Below are 10783 nucleotides of genomic sequence, written 5' to 3' on the forward strand. Positions count from 1 at the left end.
ATTGTAAATTATACGAACCTAAGTCTGCACTCGTCGTTGACAGGGAAGCGCAATGGTGAACACAGGCGGGTGTTTTGACAGTTGAAACCTTTACTTTATTTCTGTGATTACATCGGCATTAATGCCTAATTCAACATTGGCTGCCCAGTGGATATAAACGAGGTCATTGTCATGTACGTGAGCAATGTTAAGTGTGATGTAGGATGAGGAAAGCAGTCTTACAATTTAAATAAATACATTACGCTTCCAGGTTCAGACATGTCCGCTTGTTTTTGAAACTCGCACTTATAATGCTAAGCATTGAGCTAGGTCCAGTTTCTGTCAGTGTTATCTTTATGTGATGTGGTTTATGGCAAAGGAGTTGTCCAGTGAAATGTTTGGCAGTGCTTTTGTTTAGGCTATTGACATTTCATTTGTCATTTTCATCCAGACTATCTCGGAAATTAATGGTGCAGGCGGAGGAAGAATTTGTGGGAATAAAAAAAAAGAAATAAGTTCTGATGTGGGCAACAACAGGAAACAAGAATCAAGTGTAATAGATAAGCTTCTCCCTATTTTGCCAGTCATCGATTCTTGTTTAGGAAATTTTAGGATTCACATAAATTGTCACAATTTCAAAAATAGGTTTGGGAGAAACCTCACCTCACAAAAGAATACTTAAAAGAGTCAGCAAAATATGCATCTTGTTAAGAAGATAAAACGACTTACCGGTAAAAGTAATATTGTGCAACATCACAGGATGTAAAAAAAATCCTGTTTAGCATGCAGCATCATTACATGAAAGGGAGGTCCATGGACTGACAGAACTCATGTAAATTTAACCTGATTACCGGAAACAACCATGCTAGGTTTATTTATTTATTTGATTGGTGTTTTTGGCCGTACTCAAGAATATTTCACTTATACAGCGGCAGCCAGCATTGTGGTGGGTGGAAACCGAGTAGTGCCCGGGGGAAACCCACGACCATCTGCAGGTTGCTGACAGACCTTCCCACGTACGGCCGGAGAGGAAGCCTGCATGAGCTGGACCTTGAACTCACAGCGACTGATTGGTGGGAGACTCCTGGGTCATTACGCTGTGCTAGCGTGCTAACTAACTGAGCCACGGAGGCCCACAACATGCTAGGTGTGATGACATATAGCATCATGGTTATCAATGACGGAGAATGTAAATAGGTATTAAAGGTTTAATGTTCATCATTTCACAGGACAGCAAAGCATCTTTTTGCAGAGAGCTTAACCTTTTGACCAGGGAATTAAATTCAAATAGCCATGGGCACATCTGGGATGAAGCTTTTATGTCAAAAGGTTTTTATGGGAACCAGATGTACTTGTAAATCTGACAGCTGGCATATAATTGAAATAAATTTTGCAATTATAAACAAATACTTTCCCATATTTGACTTCATAAAATTTATTTTCACTGCTTGGTTGATGCAATTGGTGTGATCGTTGAACTGTAAACTGCATGAATGGATATTAACAACAGTTATACATGTGTTTCAGATCATGGCTGAGGTTCATGTGATAGGACAAATTGTTGGAGCATCTGGCTTCCCAGAGAACAGTCTCTTCTGTAAATGGGGCATTCATACAGGTATTTATTGGTTTACTTAGATTTGCATACAGTTTTACTGAAGATAAATGTTCCTTTTTTTTTCCCTTGCAAAAGCCTTTACTTGTACATGTAAGTATTTGCCACTGATTATGTTACATGTACTGTGCATTTTTGGAACTTCACTACAACCATAAATTACTAAGTTTACGGAGATATATTTTATGGTTGAGTAAATTTTATTATCAAGGATATATTGTAGGATCCAAATGATCTCCAAACTTGAAATGCATTATTAAACTCTCTCTGACCTGCTCTCGATACAACAGATGGTTGACAATTGAGCATTACTGATCAGTTTATGAATGCAACATACATGTAATGTCTTTACACATTATTTGTTTATAGTCAGAAGAATAATAAAAGTGTACTATACCATAAATTTGAATACTGGCATGAAATACTGTTTAAGGAAGAGTAACGGTCATGGTGTTGTAAACATGTAATTGATTTGTCTGATTGATTTGTCAAACAGGTGGAGCGTGGAAGGTGTTGTCAGGCCTGCGTGAAGGACAGACCCAAGTGGATACACCACAGGACAAGGAAATGGCATATTGGTCTCACCCTATTGACATTCACTTCGCCACCAAAGGTTTACAAGGTACCCGTATAATTATATTTGCCCATGTTCTTGGAAGACATTTTAATGTGTCCTTTACTTTGCATTTACAATTAGAAGAAGTGCACTATTAACTAATGTTGACTAAATGCACTGATGTTGTAAAACGTCATGTTTTAGAACTACGTTAATATTTTTCTTAGTAGACACTCTCCACTGAAGTGTCAACCTTAAAGTTTTAATCCCTTATTTCAGACTGCAAAATGTGATATGATTTAATAAGGATACCTGACACTGCATTCGACCATGCTCTGCTCACAGCCTAGCTTATTTTCTCCCTCAGGCTGGCCCAAACTCCATTTCCAGGTTTGGCACCAGGACCAGTATGGTAGGAGTGAACTCTATGGCTATGGTTTCTGCCACCTGCCCACCTCTCCAGGTAACCACGAGTTTGATTGCCCCACCTGGCGGCCTGTGGGGTCGTTCCGAGAACAAGTTTCACAGTTTTTCCTGGGTGGAGGGCCACAGCTCCGGAACCCTGATCTTATTTACAGTGGAGCAGACAGGTATCGACTGCACACCATAGCTATGGGCAAAGTCCATCTACAAATAGGCCTCATTTTCAGGAACTTTGACAAGTATGGCATTGAGTGCTGAGATAAAATACTGCTGTGACTTCACAAGCCAGAGACAGGTTCCTGATACTCATTGTTGAGCCATGGTAAAAAGTTGTGTCACTCCACATCGATGGACGGTATGGTCTTTATTTCACGTCAAAACAGAATGTCAGGTTATGGTTGCATTAAAACTCTGAAGATCGGGTTTGCTTGATGATGTAGTGATGAATAGATACTGGAGTCCTTTTGTCTGTTCACATCTGCATGGAATTGTAACTTGTACATATTGTAAAAAGTTGAGACTGACGTGTTCTCAACATGTAAAATCATGTCAAGTCACAATGTACATGTATTTGTATTTCATATTCTGATGAAGTTAAGGTATATTAGTAACACATGTAAAAAGTTGAGAATATAAGGTATTTTAGTATGTTTTTCGACATAAGCATAAGGTCAAAATGTAGGCCCACTTGTGTATTCTGATAAACTTCAGGTACATTTAATTTAGTTTTGTTGGTCTTTGTAAGTAGGGCTAAATACTGTAAAATTAGTTCCAGTAATTGAGGTTTGTTAGCACTTGAATTTGAATGTGGTGCATATTATTGAAATGGTGCATCAGGAAGGGCTTTGGAGTAATTTTTTTTTCCAAATGGTTATATGTACAATAACTTCTCATCATTAAGATACACCAGGAACCTATTTCAAGAAATTCATGTCATCTATGTTCATATTTGCTTGTACAGTTCCACATATACATATGTCACACGTGGTGGTTAGGATATCCTTTGTTATGAAAGTAACATAGCAACCTAGAGGAAGCATACAATACCAAGATATGTAAGTACATGCAGTACTGTGTACATCTGGAAGTAACTATTATGTGTATGCAGTAAACGTCATTTAACAATCATTCTATTTATGTATTTTGTACAGAAAACATCTACAGTATAAATGTAGTCAGTAAATAATTTTGAAAATTGCAGATTTCTTATTGTTCCTTTTTGATAGGAGACAACTGTACCATTCTTATTTCTCAGTCGTCTGTGCATGAACAGGGCATAGGTGCTATAGGGATGTCCATCTCTGAGGCATAAAATACATCCTGGACATGAACAATGAGGTCACAAGATCAAATCCAGCTCTTGCTGTTTTGGGTGCGGCTCTAAGTTAGGAGGTTCGTGGGGTACCAAGCAAAGGTGGCTCGTTCACTCTGGGCACTCTCTTTGCCGCCAACCACTGATGTCATAATAGTGAAAAATCCTTGAGTATGGCATTGAACACCAATCAAATAAATAAATAAAAAAAAATAAAATGCTGGGTATATCCTTGGTGTTTGTGTCACATTCATATTCAAGAATATTTCCTTTATGTATGATGGTGATCAGGTTATTGGGTGGAGGAAACTAGAGAGAGATGTAAGGCTCGCAGGAGCCAGGAAAAGCTTAACTCCACTCCTATGGTCTGAAGCAAGAGCCCAGTGCGGCCAGAGCCCAGTGCTTAAGGATGTGATTGGCATAAACATACTGATGATTCATTTGTGAGGAACTATTGCTAATAATAAAACTTTATAAACAATCTTACAAAATGGAAAACATTTCACTACAGATTCCATGTCATTCAGGTAGTAGAATAGTGAAGTAAAGCAACTGCCATTCTGCAACTTTTCAAAAACATCCATAATGAAGCATTAAACTGCAAATGTTATTATGATTTTCATATCACTGTGTTCACTTGGAAAGTATTTTCCCAGCTTTGTACAACTGTGCAAGCTTTACTTTATGTCTTAGTCTTGCCATGCTTTACCTCAAACTCTCATGCTTTATAGTCTATTAAAAAACTCTTTAACTGGAGCAGAATACACCTGAATCTGAATGAAGTTGCTCTAGCCCAGTCAAAGATTGACAGGTACATGTAAGATGTAAGAAGACATGTATCTTTTGTTGCCCCTGTCACTGACAATCTGCTGACTTTCAGGCTGTGCTTTGGCTTAGAGACTTCAGAGTTATCAGTCCAGTCACTTAGCTGGTCAGTGTAAACATGTAGTGCGTTTTCTATGAAGGTTTAATGAAACCAGCGGGACTGTAATCCTGATCCTTATGCTGAGTGAAGGCAAGGAATTTGAATCTCTCTCCCATCTTGTGTGGGTTTGTTAACATGTCGTAGCCAGTGATCAGATCCTTCCTCAGGGCTGTGTCAGCCCTCTCCAGGAGCACCTGTCAATCATATATACATTATACTGTGACACCTGTCAATGCACACACCTGAGAATACTAAGTTACCTTTATTCGTGGCCCACTTCCTATATTTTTTTTTACGTCAGTAGATACATGTTTAATCTATAGGTATGAGGGAAACCCATGATTTCTTTTAATGTATGCAGTTAAAATATTGACCAACAGTTCCACGATTGTACCTGTGGAAGTGGTGGATGTTGATATATCGATAGTAAGACTAACCTCTGAAATTTATGTTGCTATTTTGAGGGGAACTAAATGAGCTGGGTTATCACACAAATTTTCACTACAGCAATGCTTTCCTGCAAAATTTACACTTCAGCCTATTCTACCTACCTGTAGACGTAACCCAATGCCCATATTATGGAGGAATGTCTCTTGTGTAACAGGCCCATGGCATTTCACTAGACAAATAGACAACATTTATATCTGTACAGAAATGTACTTCTTTGGTAAAATCAGGGATTAAGATAGAGTCCCAGGTAAAATATAAAAGATGCAGATATGACTTTACATATAAAAACATATGTTGATAAACTGTGCCATTTTATTACAAATTTTAACAATTCTATACCACCAGAAGTGACTAATGAACTACACAAGGGAAACTTTACTTGTATGTGAAAGAGCACATGTATAATGCAAATTGCGTTCTCGCTGAACCAACCTTGATTTCCAACAACTTTTCTGAGGTAAGAGAAATCCACATCTGCAGTTAGATCAGCTGTTCCTGGATCAACAAGGACATCATGGACTTTGTGATCTTTAAATCCCTGTCCAATCAGAAAACGTTAATTATCCAATTATTGCTGCTGAGGTTTGGCTGTAACATTGGTTTCAAAACAATGCTATAAGCTACATGTTCACTGAATCTGTAATAATTGAAGAAGTTTGGTATCCATATATAATACATATTCCAAATATGATATTTGAAAGGACTACAGAAATTACCTTGTTTGAAACCTTGTGTCTACATCAGTTTATGCTACATCCTCCTTAAAAATTAAGTATCCTCCATAAAAGTATCTTCCATAAAATTAAACCAATAAAATTAAAGAAATAGGCCTAATACAGAGGAAAACTTGCCCGGAATGTGTCTGTCTTCTCTCCCAGGTGTCCATAGTCTGCTATCAGTGCTGCCCCACCCTGCCCTACTATCCTCTGGGCAATCTCCTGAGCTATTGCCCCTCCCTCTGGACACACCTCTATATGATCCCTCTTGTCCGTTGGATCTACCTGCAATAAACAGAGATAAACGGCTACTTACAGACTACACGTCTGGGATATGTGGCTGTGTGTAACTAGTGACTAGGCCAAAGTTTTAAATATCATTTTTCTCACAGTCTTGGTGGCAATATGCGGTCAACATTGTTCCCTTGTGTGGTCTCCAGGAGATCACAGGCCTTCCATCAGTATGACTTGTCACTTGTGGGAGAGTTTGCCAGTAACTTACCAAAGGGCGGCAGTTTACCTTGGGCACCCCAGTTTCTAAAATTTTGACTTTGGCATTTAACAACAAGCAAATAAATAAATCATGTACAACTGTGCATGGCTTTACATTTGAGACTCGCAAAGGCTCATGACTTCTACCCTGGGCAATTCAGTTTCGTTCACCCAAAAAACTAACTGCCATTGTATACAACAATAAAGTATCATAAATGTTTGCTAACTAACCTCAAGAATGGTTGAGGAGGCTATGGTGGGACCTCTTGATATGATGAATCTGAAAGGTTTCTCTGACTCGGCGTTATGGTCTATGTCCACACAAACCTCACACCACCCATTCTCACTCTTCTGCAAACAGAACAAACAGTGCAGAAGGAGATCAATATCTTATTAAACTACACAATACTGAAATACCCACATCTGAATGTTAAAAAAAAAAAATTCCTCAAACTTTTCAAATATGAAAAAGCAACTTTCAGTGCAATTTACGCACCTTTTTCATTTGATTTTGGAGACAAAACTACATTGGTTGAATAGGCAATTTACATGACTTCACAAAAAGTATAATTTTGTCAGTCTACACAGAATAATGCCCGCATAATATGCTTAAATAAACACCTTACAAACATGCAAAATGGTGGAACAATTACAATGATCCTAAAAATTAAGAGCAAGAAGATTAATTAAATAAATTAGTGCCTGAAGAAATGAGCAACCTTTCCAGCCTAAAGTGATTATGCTTAAGCTGTACAGTGTATTGTTAATTCCTGTCTTTACAATGACATTTTGAAGCTGTACAGTGTAATGTTAATTCCTGTCTTTACAATGACATTTTGAAGCTGTACAGTGTAATGTTAATTCCTGTCTTTACAATGACATTTTGAAGCTGTACAGTGTAATGTTAATTCCTGTCTTTACAATGACATTTTGAAGCTGTACAGTGTAATGTTAATTCCTGTCTTTACAATGACATTTTGAAGCTGTACAGTGTAATGTTAATTCCTGTCTTTACAATGACATTTTGAAGCTGTACAGTGTAATGTTAATTCCTGTCTTTACAATGACATTTTGAAGCTGTACAGTGTATTGTTAATTCCTGTTTTTACAATGACATTTTGTGTTCAAACTGCTAATGTACTTTTTTTCACACTTTTGAATGTTAACCAACATACATGTATACAGGCCTAACTTACTTGAAATTTGTGTACTGGAAGAGCATCAAAGAACTCATGTGCGATAAAAATTGAGAATTCTTTGGGCACTTCCTTCAGATCCCTGTACCAGAAGACGTGTGTGCCATAACGACTAACACAGTGATGGTGATGCCCCTCCTGGCTAGCTGTGTGAGACACGCCCTCTGTTTGTCCTACAGCCCCACCCTGCAGCTTCACCTGCTGGATTTCACTGAGTTTAGGGCTGATTTCTACTAGGTGAAGAGACACAGCATTCTGGATGTCCTTAAACTGGGCAAATACCTGGAATGAAATTATGCACAAATTTCCACAGAGTACAAATGTTCAGGAATTCCTTGGTAAAAATGCAACATGATATTTTGAAAAACACAATACATCCATGTAAGTTCTTTTCTGAATGTTATTTATTTATATTTATTTATGTTTTATACCATATTCATAATCAAGAATGAAATAGGGCAATTTTCACAAAACTTCTTCAATCACATTTTTCATAACTTTTTTGTTAAAGATGTTGAGGTCTTACTGCCATGAGAAAAGTTGATTTACGAAGTTTTTTCAAAGTGGGCCCTGGGGGAACTAAAGATATTAATTATTTCGCTGATTGATGCTCCATGCCATATCCATGACACTGATCAATTTGATGGGTAGGGGAAACCCACACCAGGTACATGTACACCTTACCTGACGAAGGCCTACATGAGCTGAATTTGAACGTGCAATGTATCTTGTCGACATTCAAAGCAAGAGGTCTAGCCAATTACTAGTATGCCCAAATTCAAAGTAAATTTGCTGCCACACCTTCCCAACCAAAGAGGAAGCCATCATGAGCTGGACTTGCACTCACAATGAATACGTTTGCAGGCCTCAGAGGCTACCCTTACAAATCGGAGCTTGCTTTAATTTGATGGCACCGACTGTACTTGTATGCCATACGTATTACCCTGAGCATGTCGTCAGCCAGTGTACCCCTGCCAGGCCCTAGCTCCACGACATTCACACGGCTGGGAGCACCATTCTGTAACCACTCATTGACGCACCACACCCCCAGTAACTACAAGCATAAACATGAGACATCTGACTCATATAGGCCTATGTAAACTACATGAACATGGCAAGAGGATTGGTTTAGCAATACCTATACACTATATTAGATAAACCAAATGATTTGATCATTTCATGTAAGATGAAACCTGTAAGATAGGCTCATTTTTAAGGACATTATAAATACTGTTCCGATTATTGATAGTTTTCAGAGGTTGGTGCGTGTACACTGTATTTCTTGCACAAGCCTGGGACTAATACAACATGAAGAAAATGCTCTAGTAAGTTGATTCTTCATTCATTTGTTACTTTTCAGTTTCCCTAATCTCCACAAAATTAATTAATGGACGATAATTCAGTGAAGTGTACATGTCATTTACCTCGCCAAACATCTGGCTAATTTCTGGTGAAGTGGTGAAGTCTCCTTTGACACCAAACACATCATGATGCATGTAATATCCCTGTAAATACAATGTACACCATGTAACATGTACCTGTATTTACAATTAACACACACCCAACATCTAATATTATTTGTAAATATAAAATAAATCAGCATTTAATATTTCCTGTACATACAGATTCATATTAATGCACACAGTGTACTGGTTCTCGATACAAGACTCAAGTACCCTCAACAGCTCACCATTGTGGGCATCTATTAAACCTTTATTCAACTGGTGTATATTGTGAACTAAATAAACAAAAAAATTATCAAACAAGTGCTCAAGCCATATGAACCTCAAACTAAAGCTAGATGTACAAAAGTTGACAGCAACACCAACACTACACCTATGCTACAATCACGCCATTGTGACACCACAACTACATGTACACCACTGAAACACCACAGCCACACTACTGTGACATCACAATGAAACCACAACATATACTACATTGCAAATTAAGGCACCACAATGACACCGGCAGTGCCACACTTTCACCTCTCACTGAAAATACACGTACATTTAGCTCTTAGCAGACAGTGAGCAAATAAACCTGCTCTTATTAAAACCTAAACTTACTGAGCCTGGATGAGTAAGGATAGCCTTCATGTAATCTGATACAGTAAGAGGGCCACTCATTCGCATTTTGGTTTTTAAATATTTCACCAGATCTGAAGTTTCAGTCTGTGTGGAATAAAGCATTGGTATTGGCTTCCCATGATGAAGGTTACCTGTAAAACAAAATCCAGATTTGTCATAAATGACATTTAAACACCAGTTACAATATTTACATATATATGTAGAGTGACAAAATTAATTAACATGTCATACATGTATTTGATATTACTAGTAATAAACATTCTAACTGGGTAGATATACGGACCTATCCAAACAAGATGATCAAGGAAATCAGTGCAGTTTTCATGAATAGCTGATCTTGTTCTACTACATGTTCCACACATTATCTACCGGTATTAAATAATTGTTTAAAATGCAAGTTTTAGTAAATAAGATCTAGAGGAACCCTTCACATGGTTTCTTGTGTCCAATATGATAATACCAGTAACTGCAGCATAAAACAGTACCTGTGTGCATGATGATATATGCACAAGGGCCTTAAATCATGCCAGTCCTGTGGAAGCCTACATGTACCAGAATATTTTTTTTGGAATATACACGTATAGTGCAAATGTAATTAATCAACTACATTTTCTACATAAATTACAGAATTTTATAGATGTATCATCGGTAGAGCAGGCAAATGGATCTTTGGCGTGAATTGTAGGAGGGTTATATGACTGACACGTCATGATTCCCACACCAGTCTGCAGCACATGCCGTATGTCACGTAATTCCAATCAGGCAAAATTACATCTGTGGCTCCATGTAATCTCCCTGTAATGTCATCTGTCATACATACATCATGCACACTGTGTAGGCTTCACAACCTTAGTAAAACACACATAAGCTTCAGCAGTTTATTTTACCTTCAGAGCAACAAGAAAACAATTTCCTGTGCCAGTCTAACATTTTGCGATGTATTTTTCTGTGCATTGCATAGAGGGAAAACACCTTCAGCCAGGAGGGATTCTCTGTAGCCTCGTTCCCACTACACTGATCAACTCATGG

At 37.9% G+C, this 10783-nt stretch overlaps 2 protein-coding genes across 3 annotated transcripts; one reads left to right on the top strand and one right to left on the bottom strand.

Moving 5' to 3' along the window:
* Window positions 1–38: 38 nt before the first annotated feature.
* Window positions 39–3771, top strand: LOC135468818 (B9 domain-containing protein 2-like). Its single transcript, XM_064747258.1, has 4 exons — window positions 39–173; window positions 1507–1597; window positions 2091–2216; window positions 2518–3771. Exons 2-4 carry the CDS (start codon window positions 1510–1512, stop codon window positions 2829–2831), a joined length of 528 nt encoding a protein of 175 aa, XP_064603328.1. The 5' UTR covers window positions 39–173; window positions 1507–1509; the 3' UTR covers window positions 2832–3771.
* Window positions 3772–4339: 568 nt separating this feature from the next.
* On the bottom strand, window positions 4340–10748 carry LOC135468816 (protein arginine methyltransferase NDUFAF7, mitochondrial-like). Of its 2 annotated transcripts, none has more exons than XM_064747256.1 (10): window positions 10642–10748; window positions 9734–9885; window positions 9089–9169; window positions 8608–8718; window positions 7665–7946; window positions 6700–6819; window positions 6112–6261; window positions 5693–5798; window positions 5362–5429; window positions 4340–5004 (listed from the first exon to the last, which is right to left on the bottom strand). In XM_064747256.1, the coding sequence occupies exons 1-10, from the start codon at window positions 10706–10708 to the stop codon at window positions 4843–4845; spliced, it is 1299 nt and encodes a 432-aa protein (XP_064603326.1). In that variant the 5' UTR covers window positions 10709–10748; the 3' UTR covers window positions 4340–4842. The 2 variants fall into 2 exon arrangements, with proteins under 2 accessions (XP_064603326.1, XP_064603327.1); XM_064747257.1 differs by lacking the exon at window positions 10642–10748 and adding an exon at window positions 10240–10398.
* Between the last annotated feature and the right edge of the window lie 35 nt (window positions 10749–10783).

Source organism: Liolophura sinensis, chromosome 6 (genome assembly GCF_032854445.1).
Source record: "Liolophura sinensis isolate JHLJ2023 chromosome 6, CUHK_Ljap_v2, whole genome shotgun sequence".
Lineage (NCBI taxonomy): Eukaryota > Metazoa > Mollusca > Polyplacophora > Chitonida > Chitonidae > Liolophura > Liolophura sinensis.